Source organism: Erythranthe guttata, chromosome 10 (assembly GCF_056151865.1).
Source record: "Erythranthe guttata isolate IM_541 chromosome 10, IM_541, whole genome shotgun sequence".
Taxonomy (NCBI): Eukaryota; Viridiplantae; Streptophyta; class Magnoliopsida; order Lamiales; family Phrymaceae; genus Erythranthe; species Erythranthe guttata.
This window is the reverse complement of record NC_142542.1, coordinates 5,398,730-5,416,053: the sequence shown is the minus strand read 5'-3', so window position 1 is coordinate 5,416,053 and position 17,324 is coordinate 5,398,730. Positions and strand designations below refer to the sequence as shown.

The 17,324-nt window shown below is 35.5% G+C and overlaps 4 protein-coding genes across 6 annotated transcripts; 3 read left to right on the top strand and 1 right to left on the bottom strand.

Moving 5' to 3' along the window:
- Positions 1-85: 85 nt before the first annotated feature.
- Positions 86-2,377, bottom strand: LHCA6 (PSI type II chlorophyll a/b-binding protein (Lhca2*1)). Of its 2 annotated transcripts, none has more exons than XM_012995774.2 (4): positions 2,030-2,377; positions 1,640-1,677; positions 1,041-1,555; positions 86-248 (listed from the first exon to the last, which is right to left on the bottom strand). In XM_012995774.2, the coding sequence occupies exons 1-4, from the start codon at positions 2,245-2,247 to the stop codon at positions 228-230; spliced, it is 792 nt and encodes a 263-aa protein (XP_012851228.2). In that variant the 5' UTR covers positions 2,248-2,377; the 3' UTR covers positions 86-227. The 2 variants fall into 2 exon arrangements, with proteins under 2 accessions (XP_012851228.2, XP_088679944.1); XM_088823818.1 differs by having other exon boundaries at positions 86-620; positions 988-1,555; positions 2,030-2,350.
- Positions 2,378-2,994: 617 nt separating this feature from the next.
- On the top strand, positions 2,995-6,527 carry LOC105970942 (putative polygalacturonase). Its single transcript, XM_012995772.2, has 5 exons — positions 2,995-3,901; positions 4,636-4,756; positions 4,906-5,154; positions 5,281-5,434; positions 5,755-6,527. The coding sequence occupies exons 1-5, from the start codon at positions 3,413-3,415 to the stop codon at positions 6,278-6,280; spliced, it is 1,539 nt and encodes a 512-aa protein (XP_012851226.2). The 5' UTR covers positions 2,995-3,412; the 3' UTR covers positions 6,281-6,527.
- A 1,362-nt stretch (positions 6,528-7,889) lies between these two features.
- LOC148767350 (protein TIFY 10A-like) lies at positions 7,890-9,464 on the top strand. Of its 2 annotated transcripts, none has more exons than XM_088824124.1 (5): positions 7,890-8,224; positions 8,385-8,514; positions 8,600-8,850; positions 8,947-9,004; positions 9,103-9,464. In XM_088824124.1, the coding sequence occupies exons 1-5, from the start codon at positions 8,083-8,085 to the stop codon at positions 9,221-9,223; spliced, it is 702 nt and encodes a 233-aa protein (XP_088680250.1). In that variant the 5' UTR covers positions 7,890-8,082; the 3' UTR covers positions 9,224-9,464. The 2 variants fall into 2 exon arrangements, with proteins under 2 accessions (XP_088680250.1, XP_088680249.1); XM_088824123.1 differs by having other exon boundaries at positions 8,019-8,224; positions 8,382-8,514.
- Positions 9,465-11,990: 2,526 nt separating this feature from the next.
- LOC105970996 (oligouridylate-binding protein 1) lies at positions 11,991-16,514 on the top strand. Its single transcript, XM_012995842.2, has 12 exons — positions 11,991-12,309; positions 13,369-13,430; positions 13,508-13,610; positions 13,775-13,851; positions 13,922-13,983; positions 14,074-14,161; positions 14,300-14,375; positions 14,455-14,485; positions 15,304-15,426; positions 15,550-15,635; positions 15,738-15,911; positions 15,999-16,514. The coding sequence occupies exons 1-12, from the start codon at positions 12,226-12,228 to the stop codon at positions 16,254-16,256; spliced, it is 1,224 nt and encodes a 407-aa protein (XP_012851296.2). The 5' UTR covers positions 11,991-12,225; the 3' UTR covers positions 16,257-16,514.
- The last annotated feature ends 810 nt before the right edge of the window (positions 16,515-17,324 follow it).

Sequence of the window (17,324 nt, the reverse complement as noted above, 5' to 3'; positions counted from 1 at the left end):
CAAAAGACCAAAACTCTACAAATACATGTACACGTAGACCCGGATGAATGTCACGTCAAGCCACAATTAAGGAAAAATTAGATGATTTCTTTAATTAATCAAATTTATTAACTTTTCGACTAAGCAATTATTCGACTAATTATCTATACACGTGTACGATAAGATTTTCGTCGATAAAATTAACCATTTTAATTTTTACAAACTCGTGCATTTCCTGATTTATACTGTCATACGTGTGATGAGAAAGCCTGCAAAAAAAGAACAAATAAAAATCAATAAATCTAAGGTCAAATTACCCCTGAATTATTGTCAAATTACCCCTGAATTATGATTAAATTAAGAAAGTCCCCTCTTGTTTGGCAAATTACAGCCGCCCCCTCAACTATGTATTATTTTATGAAAATACCCTTCCAAAGTAATTTAGGGATGTTAAATCGGTAAAACCGAACCGAAATTTCGGTACGCTAACATTTCATACCGCTTACCGTCGTGAATATACGATTTGGTTCGGTAAACAACCGAATTATATAAATTTTATGTAAAAATATTTAAAAGAAGGGGTGACTGTAATTACCCAATTTTCGTAATTTTGCCATACTTCAGGAGTGGCCGTGATTTACCTATAAGAGCAACTCCAATGGGGTTTTCAAATAGAGTATTCAAACATTTAACTCCCATTTATATATTTAAAAATAGAAATCTTTAACTCCAATGGAGTTATCAAATGAGGTTTCAATTTTGATAATTCACCTTTCGGGTTGTAAAAATACTTGCTGAAAATTGAGTTATCAAAATTGTAACCTCCTAAACATCCAATCAGAAGTTAACACGTGACAATTACAAATAAAACCACCCATAAACTTCCAATTGATAATTAATTTAATAACCATGGTTGGAGTAGATGAGTTTTAAATTAATATTAAAATAATTCTCAAATATCAAATGAGTATTTGATAACTCAATTTTAATATCTAGCATTGGAGTTGCTCTAAATGAATAATTAATATTTAATCTGAATTTCATGCAATTGTGGCACGTACCGAAAAAACGTTGCAGTGACCCGGATCAGCAATATGGGCCGCCAAATTCTGAAGTGGGCCCTGCCCAGTGTAAACAGCCTGAAAACAAAAGCCCACAAAAGCAAGCATAGCAAGCCTCCCATTCTTGATCTCCTTAGTCCTCAAAACCATAACGGGTTCGGGCGACCCTCTACCCCACATCCACGGGTCGAACCACAGCCCGCCCGGGTAACCCACGTCGGGTTTCGGCTTCGTTTTGTGTGGCAAAGTGGGCTCGATGTCAACCGAACCAGGGTTGACAATGTCGGCCCATCTCCGCCCTTCGACCCAACCCATGAGTGCTAATTGGGCCACGAGTAGGGTTACCGGGTCCGCAAAGTACTCTCTTGAACCGGCATCGAACCACGAGTAGTTGTCTATGAATCCGAGGCTTCCGAGCCATTCGGGTACGAGGATTCCGGAAACCGCGAGCATTGCCCATCGAGAGTGCATTAGTTCGGCTTGTGCGAACCATTTCAGTAGTTCCGGGTCGGATCCTATTATGTGTAGAATTAGTTATGACTTGTGAATCATAGAATATTTAAATTTATTTTCATTAGCTTATTACATGAATTTCTTACCTAGTCCGAGTGGATCAAAGCCAAAATCTCCGGGAAGACTGCAAAAAACATGAAAAATAAAAAAAATTGGATTCAATATTCTAATCACTTGTTTGGTTGCCGCAATATGATTAGAAATTAAAGATGAGTTTTTTATATACGTAAAGATTGCATTAAAATTAATTCATTCAATTAAAGTAAACACATGAGTCATGAATGAAATTAATTCATTTTAAGATATATTTGTAATCTTATTATTGCTAATTATTTAATTAATAAATCCTAAGCTACGTTAAATGTTAGTTAAAAAAATGTGATAAGTTTTGATAAACATGACCACAGAAATAAACTAAAAAAGTGAGTTATTAAAAAAAAAAAAGAAGGAAAAAAGGGCGTATGATAGCAAAGCACCTGCCATCAAGCCATTGAGGAGGTGAACTACCGGGGAACCAGATGGGCCTGTCGGGAGGGAGTGGCTGGCACACGCTGGAAGGGCCTTTTCCGGCACTTAAACGACCCCGTTTTGACAAACATATTCCGGTGAATGATTTTCCGGCAGCTGGTGGGAAAGAGTGTAACCTGGTCGGAAAGCTTGAAAATGGTGACGCAGCGATGGCTGAAGCCGCCATGGTTGGATTGAATGTGAGGAGTGGCAAATGTGTGAATATTTATTTATTTTGCAATTGAAAGGCTTATCCATAGTTGGGAGTGGATGGTTCATAAAATCTCTTTCAATTAAATTGGATTTTTTTCTTTGGATTATTAATTCTACATTTTGGTGAATAAGTCCAATTTAATTCAAGTATGGGCACAACTAATTTCAATTAGACATTACACATATTCACTAACCATCTTGTGCTTGAAAAAAGTTTTCCATCTTCTAAATGGTGTAATATACAGTAAACAAAATGCGACGTGTAACGATTCAAGTTGAAATCGATTTTCTTTTTATTGGTAAGCGATTCTCGAAACTTATTATTTCACTTTTAGTTTGTATAACCGGTTAGGTTAGATTGATAGTGTATAGGCTGAGGTATATCGACCCTTAGTTGGTATGTATATTCACTATTTTATCACAATTCAGGTTATGGATCGTTTAGTCGCTAATTGATGTGTTGACCATGAGCATATTTCGACCGGGCTAAAAAATCGAGCTTGAAATCGAATAGATCAAATGAAAGTAAGTATTACGTTCCAAAAAATCAGAAATTTGAATGAAAAAAAATCGTTCAAAAATCGGAAGTCAAACAATCCAATTTTGTAGTCACCTAACATATAACATTACTTGTATAAATGTAATTTCTGGAAAAATTAGAATAATTTTCGGAAATTAAAATCGGGTTTAAAGTCAAAATCTCATATATGTTTCAATTCTCATAAGAAAATTCGGATAAAATCGGGATCCAACTGAAAAATATTGTTACAAAATCGAATTTATTTAATCAGAATTTCCATTCCAATTTCCAAAAAATAAAAAATATAATAAAAATTAAATGCCAAAAGCCTCACCTTGAAAAATCCTATTGAAAAAATGGAGTTTGAATCTCTCACACACACACACACACACACACACACTTCCCTTGCAATATACTTCACCATCTCCATCGTCTCTCCAAGAACACCAATCCCACAGATCACTACCTGCCACCCACCACCCACCACTCCATTTCCGAACAAATCAAAAACCCCCAATTTTTATTTTTTTTGATTTCATAATTTCAAATCGTTCATATGCTGCCACCCAAAATCTCTCAAAACCCCAGCACCGGACACAACTGCAACGACTCCGATTAGATGGTTGAGCCGCCGTCGACGCCCTCGTCGAGCCCACCGTGCTGTTGGCGGAGATCGTGGTGGGCCTCTCTGTACCCTACAAACAACCACCATCCCCACCGCCGCTGGATCCCCTCCGCCACCACTTTCTTCTCCACCAATAACACCGTCCTGACCGCCCTCTTCCTGGCCTTCTTCTTCACCGTCTTTTACTGGCAGAAGGAAGCCACCGCCGGCGGACTAGCGATTTTCCGTCGCCCATTTCCCTCGCGGCAGATCCCGAAGCTACGGCACGCGGCGTTTAACTTGACCGATTTCGGAGGGGTGGGCGATGGCATCACTCTCAACACGGCGGCGTTCGAGCGGGCGGTGGTGGCTATTTCCAAACTCCGGAATAAGGGTGGCGGTCAGCTCAACGTGCCGCCCGGCAATTGGCTGACGGCGCCGTTCAATCTCACTAGCCATATGACTCTCTTCCTCGCTGAGGGTGCTGTTATTCTCGGCATTGATGTGAGTGCTTCTAATTTTGGAAATTTGCAATTCCCTTTTTCTGGCTAAACATTTGAAATTTGCTTACATTGGTTCTAGGGAACGTAATCGAGCATCGGCACTGCGTTGATTATAAAGAAAAATTAACAATGTAAAGTTGCCCTGTAAATGTTTAAAAGCTTAGATCACATAGTTTGAGCTTTAGTAGTACAGACATAATACATATTTTTCATCAATTAGACGAGGACTCGTGTATCCACTATAGAGGAATCATAATCTTGCCTGCGTATATCTCGTTATGCTGATAAGTATCTTCTGTATTCGGCTCTATTCTTTGCGCTTATGGTATAGATTAGTCAACAACAAATAGACGAGAAAGTGGGTGCAATGCTCGTGTATTTATCTTGCCTGTGTATATCTCGTTATGCTGATACGTATCTTTTGTATTTGTCTCTATTCTTTGAGCTTATGGTATAGATTAGTCGACAACAGATAGACGAGAAAGTGGGGGCAATGCTCGTGTATTTATTAGTGAGATTTTTGTTACGATAGTTAAAACCTTAACCAAATGGTATTACGAAAGCACATATCGTCACCAAATTGGTAGGTTTTGAGACGACTATTACCATCCTCTATTCGACATTGTTTTCAATTTTCGATTCCACTATTCTTCGTCTAACATTTCTTAACAACTGGATGAACCCATGTATGTGTTAATATCTTCATAGTTGATACTGTTTCGATTTCGTGTGTAGGATGAAAAATATTGGACTCTCATGCCTCCATTGCCCTCTTACGGGTACGGGAGAGAGCATCCCGGACCACGATACGGAAGTTTAATCCACGGCCAACATCTTAAAGATGTTGTTATTACAGGTTACCATTTAGTCATATGTTTTTTCCACGTTTCTTTCTTGTCGATGAATAAAATAGTAAGACTATGACGTGTCTGATATTCATTTGACTTGTAGTTTACACGATCTTATATGAATACTTATAGCGTATATGCCGATCCTATTGAACAGGTCATAACGGCACCATTGACGGTCAAGGTCAAACTTGGTGGACGAAGTATCGACAGAAGCTTCTTAACCACACAAGAGGACCGCTTGTGCAGATTATGTGGTCCAGAGACATTGTGATATCTAACATAACATTGCGTAATTCTCCTTTCTGGACCCTTCATCCGTATGACTGCAAGAATGTCACCATAAAGAATCTTACTATACTTGCACCCGTCTTTCAAGCACCAAACACCGACGGCATCGATCCCGGTAAAGTTTCTTCCTTTTGCAATTGTCAATTTCGGACATTGTTTGCTAATGCCCGATAATCCGATTCTTTTGCAAGCATCTGAACGGAGTTAATTGAATTGAAAAATAAATGAAATAAATAAACAGATTCGTGTGAAGATATGGTGATTGAGGACTGCTATATAAGCGTGGGAGACGATGGTGTGGCAATAAAGAGTGGTTGGGATCAATACGGTATTACTTATGGACGACCTTCGAGGAATATTCTCATCAGAAACCTTGTTGTTCGCTCCAATGTCAGGTTAGATATTGCTTTCCTTTATAACTCCGTGTTTCGATTTATACCTCAATTCAGCTTTTAAGCGCATTCAAGGCGATTTGGCCGTAATAAACTGCAATTTAAAATTTATTTTGCAAACGCATCAACTTATAAGAAATCAACTGTTTAAAGTTGATTTTATGACATTTGTAAACATCCCCTTAGATGAGTATCTATAGTATTACCCATCAAGAAAACATGGCCCGAACTTTCTTGATTGTATGATTAGTATATTCCTCCATTTATTTTTGTTTTATATAGTTAAAAAAAAAACCTAAATGCAAGTTTCTTGCATCCAACAGTGCGGGAATATCAATAGGCAGTGAGATGTCGGGCGGGGTATCAAACATAACGGTAGAGAACGTCCACATATGGAACTCCAGGCGTGCAGTCCGAATCAAGACAGCCCCCGGTAGAGGAGGGTACGTTCGTGACATCACGTACCGAAATCTCACGTTCGAAAACTGTCGTGTCGGAATAGTCATTAAAACGGATTACAATGAGCACCCGGACGGGGGTTTCGACCCCAACGCCTTTCCTATACTAAAGGACATAAGCTACACATCGATACACGGAGAAGGAGTTAGGGTTCCTGTGCGTATTCAGGGGAGTTCGGAGATTCCGGTGATGAACGTCACTTTCCGGGATATGTCGGTCGGAGTGACGAACAGGAAGAAGCATATATTCCAGTGTGCTTATGTGCAGGGTAGCGTGATGGGGACTGTTTATCCTGCTCCTTGTGAGAATCTTGATCTGTACGACGAGTTGGGGAATTTGGTGAGGAGATCTACTTCGCAGAATAGCTCGGATATTGATTATGATTTTTGAAAATTTATTTGGCGGCCGATGTTTTTTTTTCGCGGGGGTCGTTTTTTCTGGTATGTTCTTGATAAGCCATAACAGTTCTAAAGAACAGGGCTGTTAATTTGTGATATTTTTTCTGTAAACCTTTTTTTTTTCCTCACTGTGATATTTTTTTTCTTCTCTATGTATGTATATATATATATATATACACGAATGTTATGCTGACACGTTTGCAGAATTAAAGTGTAATATATGTAGACAGGCTTTTTTACCTTCGATTTTAGTAGACGATTTGTACCCAAAGTAGGAAACATTCAACAAATGGACTCAAACAAGATATTAGAAAGTGGAGCACTAATTTAAGTATATTATTTCCATACTCAACCACCACAATTTTGTCACGTTTTATTCTTCCCCATAATATTCAAAGAAAATCGAACATTAAATAAATTATGATTATAATTATCTTCGATGGGCTTTCTACTTATTGGGTTTCAATTGAGATTTCTTTTTGTAATAGTGTAATTCATTTTATAATTTGTAGTCAAGCCTCGTGGCCCAATAATTATATGTACATAAAGAGGAATGTCGGTATGTCAAAATATTAGCAAATATCTCAAACACTTATCAATCCAATTTTATACAAGATGTTTTTTTAAGATTTATTACTCTATTATTTTAAATACCAAATACACCCTTGCAACTTATGTCGTTTGCAATAATCCCAATTGTTGCAATCTTATCCACATACCAAATCAAGATTTTGAACATATATATATATATATATATATATCATTATCATTAGCTTAAGTAGTTCTTTTATAACAGTAGTGATAAATATTTATTTAGTAGGAGTAATGTATACACCCGATGAAAATACATTGAATGATCTTGAATCGTTGATTTACACATACAACATACATTGATGATACTAGATTATATCCGCTTAGAGAGTTGAAGATAGATGAGCTGAAAGAGCAAAGTGGATCACTAACTTACGAACTTGATGACCTTGAGATACCTGCGATCATAGAACACGTAAGCTAAGTCGGGAGTTGATTCGGCGAAAACCCTTTCGATGCTCAAGTCAGACATGTGAATAGCAGATACAGTCCAAAAAATACATGGTATGTATTTTAGTAATAACTTAGTAGGACGCACCTTAAAAAATAAGTTAAAACTTTTATTTATATTTTAGTTGAGACCCAAATGTTATTTGAAGGTGATTGATTGAACTTAAGTGGTAGTGATCTTTAATATTGGATCGTAGCCGAGTAAATAAAGAAATTGTAGACCTAGTAGACATATATCCTTTATTAATAATTACAAAATCAACAGTCGACACACACGAGATGAGATGTAACATCTCAGTAGACATAGACCGACGTCAATTAAATTGAAAACAGTTGTTCTAACATTTGAAATTTCGAACTTTAAATTTAGGTGAGAGGAAAAGTGGGGCAAACTCGCATAAATCCGCGTGAAGATAGATAGAATACTTACCCAAATTCCAAAAGCAACACGTAATATTAAATATATTAATAATAATATTTTCGAATAATTACAAACAGCACGTGTTTCAAATGGAGAAACCAATCTCAAAGAAAAATCTTCTACTTAATGAAACAAAAGTAGCCCTAGTTTTCTATTCCTCATATATTCCTCGTGCTTTTTATTCTCTCTCTCTTCTCTCTCTTTCTCTCTCTAAACTTATCAATAATATAATATAATTATTATATAAAAACCAGCATCTGTTGCCCACATTTCATTTCATTTCTAAATCTACCCGTTGATTCTTTGCTTCTTATTTTTGTTGCCGGAGAGAAATGGGTTCATCTGAAACAGCGGATTCCGGCAGGTTTTCCGGTGGGAGGTCTAGCTTCTCCCAGACGTGCAGTCTTTTGAGTCAGTACCTGAAACAAAATGGCAGCTTTGGCGACCTCACCCTCGGCTTCACTCCCAATTTAGGTATTTTGATTTTATTTTTGTTTAATTTATTATATTTCCTTTTTCTTTTGCTTGCTAGATTTCGTTCCTAATATTGTTGGATTTGTTTTTTTAATTTTTCTATGTTTTTGGGATCTCATTTAATTTTTTGTTTTTTTGAATTTTTTTTTGAATTAAGCAGGGGCTCCAACAGAGACGATGGATTTTTTGCCCATGATTGAGAAATCGGGCGATACGACGCCGTTTTCGTCTCCCCCGCCGCCGCAGCCGACGGCCGGAAAAGACGAAACACAGAAGAAATCAGATCTCAGGTGAATTCAATCGATCTATTCATGCACGTGAAAATCACGCCACCCAAGAAAAAAAAATAATTTAAATTACTTTGTGTGTGTGCAGTACTGTAGCCAAGCCCGAGGCGGAAACCGCCCAGATGACCATATTCTACGCCGGCAAGGTCATAGTTCTCGATGACTTTCCGGCGGAGAAGGCCAAGGAAATCATGATGTTAGCTAGCAGGTCTACCGCCGCCCAGAACCACCCCATCGCCGCCTCCCCTCCCCCCCATAAGGCCCGCACCCCGGCGGCATCCGCCACCCAAATCCCTAACATCGTACCCACTTTTGGAATTCAGCCACCTCTTGATTCCGGTGAGCTATATTTTTAATATATTTGATTGTTAATTCGTATAAAATTAAAATTTCGGTGAAATTAAACATCTAATTTTAATTTGTTAAAATTTGCAGATTTACCAATTGCGAGGAAAAATTCACTGACCAGATTCCTGGAGAAGAGAAGAGACAGGTAGAAATTAATCCTCAATTTTTCTTTTAGTTTTGTTGAATATTTGGGGCTAAATTGATTTATGTGATTCTGATATTGAATTGCAATTTGCATAACAGGATCACGGAAAACGCGCCGTACCCGAAAAGCAAACCGGCGGCGCCGTCGTCTACGGCGGCGAACCCAGAGGCATGGCTGGGATTGGCTCGTCAGTTTCCCGTCCAAGTCCAACGTCATTAGTCAACTCACTATAATCATTGTTAGTAGAATATTTATATATATATATTAGTATTATTTATTTTGTATTGCCTTAATTATTTTTACCAGTTATCTTGACTGTTGACTTTGAGATTAGAAGGCGTTTTAGTGATAATTAATCTCCATATAGTAGTAGTATGTACCTTTTTATGTGTAATTTTTTTTTCTTGAATCTCATTTGAGGGATGCGATGATATTAATATATATATTTGTGTTGATCGAATTTGTTTATGTAAGGTTTTTTATTTGATTGATTAATTATATGATTAGTTGAGTTAATCCAAGTGAGTTAATCATTGATAATTTGATACGACTCCCCGTCAATTGTTTAAATTTCTCCAATAATAATTTGCGAATAATTACGTGTAGGGGTGAAAGTCGGATGGATCGGAATTAACGTTTTCGAAAAATTTCTAAAAAAATTCGGAAGTACAAAATCAATTAAAATTCCAATTTAACAATTTTCGAAATCTAAAAATTCATTCCAATTCCTAAAGGCCCGGAAATGTCGGAATTTCAGACAAAAATCGGAAATCACATAAGCTTTAAAATTTCAAAAGTTAGCCGAAATTTTCTACAATGTTCAAAACATTTAAAAAATAAGAACATCTACGTTGATAAAAATAAAACTAATAACTACTAAATTTCAGTTCAAAACAATAAATAAAAATAAACACAGCATATTATCCAATAAAATTTCTAACAACAATTCATTATGTCAACATCTTCAAACAAAACTTGTAGGTTTATTTTTAGGAAAATAAGTATTATACAATATATATTATTTATAGTTGTATTTTTTGGAGAAAAAAATTGGAATTTTTCGGAATTAATTTCGGGATTAAATAGGATCGGAAACCGGAAATTCCAAATTTATTTTATATAATTCCATATCCAATTCAAAAAAATCGGAGAAATTCGGAAATCGAAATTTCGGAAGTCAGAATGAAAAAAATTGATCCAAAATCGGAACTTTTCGGATAGGAACCGGCGAAAATTGGAAATTCCATTTCCACTTGCACACCTAAGCACGTGTGACAAGTTATATCTAGCAACTGTGCGTAAAAGAATTCGAAATTCGAATATGTGTCAACTGACAAATACTCACTTATGATCTAACCGCTAGTTCATCCCTTACGAAACACCATATATTCACACTTATTTACGTTAGCATGATCGATTGCAACGCGGGATGCGTGATTGTTCATTTTTAGGGGAAAACAATAAAAATAGATAAGTTTTGAATTAATTTATCACCCAAATATTCACAAGTAGGCGTATGAAATAATTCTCAAGTAAGAAACTTAATTGATGTGTCGAAGCTAAGTGTGACAGTGGTCCACAATTATTTCAACGTGTTTCGAATTTATAGTAAAGTTGAAATAATCTTACCACAAAACCGACCAAATTTCTTCCATCATTTTCAAAAAATCAAAACTCTACGACTAGTGCAAGTTCTTGTGAGTTTCCCAACCACCCACCCCACCCCACCCCACCCCACCCTCTTAATTTATTTATTTTTTGTTTATTTGTTTGGCCTTATTCAATCCATCATTAAATGATGATAACGAATTGCACGCGGTTATGAAAATAGTAAACGCAGAGGAGGTGACTTTCGTAATAATTAAAAAAAAAAAAAGACTTAATAGGATTCACGAGATTCATAAGTTAGTCGAGTCACATGGTCTATAGTTATTTGTTCAATCAACTTTCGAGGATTGGACATATTCTATTAACAAAGTTATTATTATAATTTATACTATTACATCTGTATAGTTGGTTGTGAGTTCCTTCATTATTACAAAAACAAAAAAAAATTTAAATAATAATGCAATGTAATGTACTACTAGGTTGTCTTAACGTGCTTTAATAGTTGGAAAGTGTTAACTCACTTGGTTTTATTTTTAGAGAAAGACATTTTCCTACTTCAAACTAATTAATGTCGTCTACTTCTTCTTTTGTTTTGGTAGGTATCCTACCAAATTTTTATCTTATTGCATACTAATATTAATGTATTAATGTGAGGATCGAATTTTAAAAAGTCTTTTGTAATTGACTTAATTTCCGAACAACTTAGCTTGTAGTAAAATTAGATTTATGTATTCTTGGTAAACGTTTATGTGAACTGAATGAAGAAACATCCTCATCGAGTGTTGTTCTTTAAAGAAAAATATGTTAACCGACAATGAATTATGCTACCGATCGAGTCATGACAGTTCGTGTAGTACCTACCGCCTACCGGTAACAACGAACAATTTAATTTGGGCTTTTTTTTTTTAATAGAATAAAATTTGGGCTTGTTATTTTCTATGATAGGCCGATTTAGTTTAACACCAAAGCCCACAAAGTTTAGTTTTGGGCCTTTTGAGGTCCAAAATTTATGACGTCGAAGCAATAATTCTCATTCCAAATTTGTAATATTCCAATTTTTTCCAATTTATTCTGATCAAAATAGGAATGTACATAAGATTTTGTTCTCAATCCAATTCTAATTTGCTAAATAATTTTCAAAAATTTAATTTCTTTTTTCTGCAAATTAAGTTAATAATATATTTTTCATATCAGTTTTCAAAATAATTTCTTTTATTTGAGGTGATGATGTTCTGATTACTTTTAAATAAAAAAATCAAGTGATTAAAGATCCGACGGTGCATAGAGCCAGTTGCACGGACTAGGCAAAACAAACGGAAACAGCGAATAAAAACCCTCGGCCCGTGAAAAAGGCAATAAGAAGAGTGAGTGTACTTTCACGCACATCATCACCTCAAATTCGTCTCTCTCTCACACCCCTGTTTCGCTCTGCAACTCTTCTCCCTCTCCGTGAGGGTTTTTTTTTTCTTTTTCTTTTTTTCTTTTCCTTTTCTTCTTTTTTTTTTCCTTCTTTTTTTCTTCGTCTTTCAATTTATCTTAGTTTATCCAATTTTTAATTTTTTTTCAATTTTCAATATTGTTGTATTATTTATACGAAATAAAAAAAAAGGAAGATGCAGCAGCAGCAGCAGAGATTGAAGCAGCAAGCACTGATGCAACAATCACTGTATCATCCGGGCCTCCTCGCTCATCCTCAGGTTTTTAATTATTATTAATTTATTAATTTATTTATTTTTCCACCTTTTTTTGGGGGTGTTATTTTGCTGTTTGGGTTATGCCCTTTTTTCTATGGGGCTGTTGCACTTAATTTACCTTTCATGTATGTTTTGAACAATTATTAAGTTCAGTGCTAACATTTGTTTAGGCTTCATTTTTGAATCACTTGTTGTGCAAAGTAATGGTTCTTTTTAGTTATGTAATGCATAATGAAATGGTGGATGGCAACGGTTGAACCGAACTTGTTTCCGAAGCTTGTTTCGTTGTCTCTGTGAAGAAGTTGCGAATGTTGGATTATTTACTGTGTTTAAGAAGTTCTTGAATGCATTTTGTGTGTGTGTGTGTGTGTGTGTGTGTGTGTGTGTGTGTGCTATGTTAGTTAGATGAGGTTGATTGTCTAGGTCCGATTCTCTTACGTTCTGCAACTGAGTTGCGTGCTTCACCATCTTTTCGTATTTGAGTTGGACAATGCAATGTTAAATATATTTGTCGTAATTGCAATTACGTGCGTCATTTCGCCGCTTAAAATCTGAGCGGAAAGTTGTTCATTTCCTTTATTTTTCTGTTTTTTTCTGTGGGTTTACGTGTCTTTTTAGGATGCTTCCAAATATAATTTATCTATGTATTTAGTGATCCATCAAGAAGTTCTGTTTTTCCCCATCATGTAGGTTTTATGTGGAGGAGATTAAACTTTTGTAATTTTGTTACTTTTGTAATATTGGCCTGGAAATAATCTTTCAATGACTAGCAAGTTGTTAATATATTGTAATTACTTGCTGCTTCACACGTTAGAAAGGAGCCGATGTGCTATCGTTCCTTATAATTTTAATGGGTAATTTGTTGCCTGAATGACCATAAAATCTGTTCATAATATCCGATCTGCCATTTTGTATTTGAATGAGGAAACAAATTAATCCATCATTCAGTCTCACTTGAAGACCTTCTCCAAAAGGATTTTATATCCTAATGTTTGAATTTCACCTGAAGAGAATCTTTTATATTTACATCTTAACTCTTACGAACTTCCATTTAATACGCAGATCGAGCCTATCTTGAGTGGGAATTTGCCACCTGGATTTGATTCAACTACATGCCGCAGTGTGTGAGTTCCAGTTCCTTATTATCATTTCGTTTATTCCTCTGCATTCTTTTTTCCAATTTTCTTTTGATGCAACACAGGTATGTTGGAAATATCCACCCACAGGTTACCGAACCGCTTCTTCAAGAGGTTTTCGCTGGTACTGGTCCTCTCGAGAGTTGCAAGCTCATTCGAAAAGAGAAGGTACAAATTTAATACTTATTATCTCACCTTTCTTTACTAGTTTATAGACTTGCTTATCACATAAAGTTTATAGACTAGTTTATATGAAATTTGATTTTGTGAATTGCATGGTGAGATTTTATTGCTCTTTTGTAATACAATGTTTACACCGCCTTGTGATGCAGTCATCCTATGGTTTTGTGGATTACTTCGACCGTCGATCAGCTGCCCTCGCCATTGTGTCTCTGAACGGCAGGCATTTGTAAGCATAGCTATGGTTGGTTATTGAAACCGGAGTTGACTTTCTTCTCTGGCTAATACGCATTTTGCAGGTTTGGACAGCCTATAAAAGTCAATTGGGCATATGCTAGTGCTCAAAGAGAGGACACATCAAGTATGTATATACACTTTTAATCCTCTTTTCATGTCACAGTTTTTGGCTTTAGTTTTGATAGTGTTTCCTATGTTTAAACTTCTTATGAAGGTCACTTCAACATTTTTGTCGGTGATCTAAGCCCTGAAGTTACTGATGCTACCTTATTTGCATGCTTCTCCGTTTATCCTAGTTGTTCGTAAGTCCAAATTTACTGATTTTGATATATATATATATATATATATATATATATATATATATATATATATATATATATATATATATATTTAAATTGGGTCAGTAAATTTAATATTTTAATTTCTTTTTATTGATGCAGAGATGCAAGGGTGATGTGGGATCAGAAGACTGGCCGGTCAAGGGGTTTCGGGTTTGTTTCTTTTCGTAGCCAGCAGGTATGCATAATGTTTCTCATTTTCTTCCATATATTAAGGAATACATACATTGATCATGCTCCATTGTGTATTTCTTTAGGAGGCTCAATGTGCGATTAATGACGTGACTGGTGAGAATTTTACTTTTACTTTTTCCTGTTCTATTAGATTTTATTGGATTATTAAATTGTCTGATGACATATTCTGCTATCACCTCCTTTCTTGATTTTTTTTTTTGCTTATTTTTTCTCATGGAATTTAGTATTTTCGTATGGTGGAGGTAGCCGTAATAAAGTCCAACCCTAGAGATTTATTTTAACTAATAAAGTATCAGTGATGTGCAAGATTTTTTTAATAATTTTCACTGAAGTAGACAAGTAGAATTTCATGTGAATCTTAGCATATTGAATTTACATGAATATGATTTTACGCTTTAAAAATAAAATAAAAATTTAAAAGCATAAAATATTTCAAAGAAATTTCATCACATGGTTAGAAGTTAAAGTTTGATGAAAACTGTATTAGTTGTTTGGAAGATCATTCTTTGGCCCGTTTTATTCAGTTTCAGAAGTGTACCCATTTTTGCTTTACATCATGTTGTCAAAAGTTAAAGAAGGTTCAAAACAATATAACTTGTCAAGATAGACTTAAAATGAGTTAACTATGAACTTTTGGAAGCTCTTTCTTCTGAAAATTGGATAAAAGTCGTAGAAATTTGAGTGCAAGATCCCGTACTGGTGAGAGAGCATATTGAACTTCTTGAGATACGATGAATTTTGGCTGTGGTAGAATACAGTCATATTATAAAAAAAAAATAGAATCTTGTGCAAAGTTCTGTATAGTATATAACTTCAAATTTTTAAGATGAACCATCGACTCTAGAAAAACAATATTTTTTTGTGACGGCTAATGTAGATTCTTACTTGCATAACTTTAAAAAAAAATCCAGGGAAGTGGCTTGGAAGTAGACAAATTCGCTGCAATTGGGCCGCAAAAGGTGCTGCTGGTTTAGGCGATGACCAGCAGAGTTCCGATTCCAAAACTGTTGTCGAACTTACAAATGGAATATCAGGTTGGGTTTTTTTTCTTTCTAAAACAGTATTCACATTTAACCTGGCATGTAAACAGAAGATTGCACTAGATTTATAATCACGAGATAATTCATAGACGTTTTTACGCATAATTTGTTGTGCAGAAGAGGGTCAAGAGAAGAGGAATGAAGATGCACCGGAAAACAATCCACAATACACCACTGTTTATGTTGGCAATCTTGCTCCTGAAGTAAGTAACCGTTGAATCGAATTTAATTTTCCATATTATTTCTTTTTTCGATTATCTCGTAAATTGTTTTCTTCCTTTTGTCACACACCGATCATGTTCCAGGTGAGCTCGGTCGATCTCCACCGTCATTTCCATGCACTCGGTGTTGGAGTAATCGAAGATGTGCGCATTCAAAGAGACAAAGGCTTTGGTTTCATAAGGTACAACACCCATGCCGAAGCTGCTCGTGCAATCCAAATGGGCAATGCTCGAATTCTCTTTGGCAAACCCATTAAGGTACAAGTACAATACAGTTGCTTTTCATTCCATTTTCTTTAAGCATTTTTTTTTTAAATATATAATGAATTGAATAATGATGTGCAGTGCTCGTGGGGTAGTAAGCCTACTCCACCTGGAACGAGCTCGGGCCCTCTACCTCCCCCGATGACAGCTCATAATATAGCCGGTTTTACAGCTGCTGACCTGGCGGCATACGAGAGGCAGGTTGCTATGAGTAAGATGGGTGCAGCACAAGTTCTTATGAATTCACAGGGCCAGCGTTTTGGTGCCGCTACTCAAGCTATGTATGATGGTGGTTATGCCACCATCGCCGCTGCTCAACCCCCCTTGTATTACCAGTAATATGTAGAAAACCCCCCACCCTGCTGCTGCTGCTTTTTAAAGGGAAGTAATTTTTTTTTTTTTCGTTTTCCTTTTGTCGTCTCCATTTTTAAATTTATGCCTCCTCCCGTAATTCCAGAAGTGTATCACTATGTATTTTTTTTTTTAAATTTTAGTTTTTCGACTAGGGATGGTTAATTTAAATGAAGTTTCAGTTTGGTGAGCAAATTTGTAATGTGTTTTCAGTACAAGAACTGAGTATGTTTAGTTTCTTTTTATGAACAGTTCTTTTGTTTTATAATTATTATTTAGAAATTATGGTAAAATAACTAATAAGTTTTATTACTACATTTGAATGATGGTGAGATACTTTTGTTGTATTAAATGATGCTCTTGGGATATTTTTTCTTTTCTTTTTTTGTACTTGAGAGAGAAGTTGATACAAAATGAGTGGGCCCCGCCATTTTATTATTAGCTTTCTCTTTGTTGTGTAACGTGGGGCCCACAGGGAAAAATCTCACTAGAAATTGAAATTATTTTGTACCCATTAATTGATATTTATTTCATAATGGCGTCAATTGACCTCTGCTGTACCTGTTACATGACTCCTCCACTGGGCCCCACACCCATTAATTTTCTTTATTTATTCTCTTTTTCTTAAGGGTGGAGCCGAAAGCTTTCCTCTATAATTACTTCTTATTTGTTCCTCTAGTTGTAATTACGAATTATTCTTTTGCATCTTATTATTTAAAAATTACATCTAGCACCCTGCAATTTGTTATTTTTTTTACATTCACCCCTATAAAAGGTTGTTAACGTAAGAAACGTACAAAAAGAGGGTTTGGAGGACTGATAATTACCTAATTTTTTTCTACTCTTCAATCTGTTATTTAAACTTCATTTGTACACAAATACAAATACTAATATTGATACGAATGATAAATTATGATCAATCATTGAGGCTTAGCTTAAATGGTAATGGTACCACAGCTTTTCTGTTTAAATCTCTTTCAGTTAAATAATAATAACAATAATAATAAATCACGATTAAAATTGAAAAAAAATATTCCTCAAATTTTAATTTAAAAA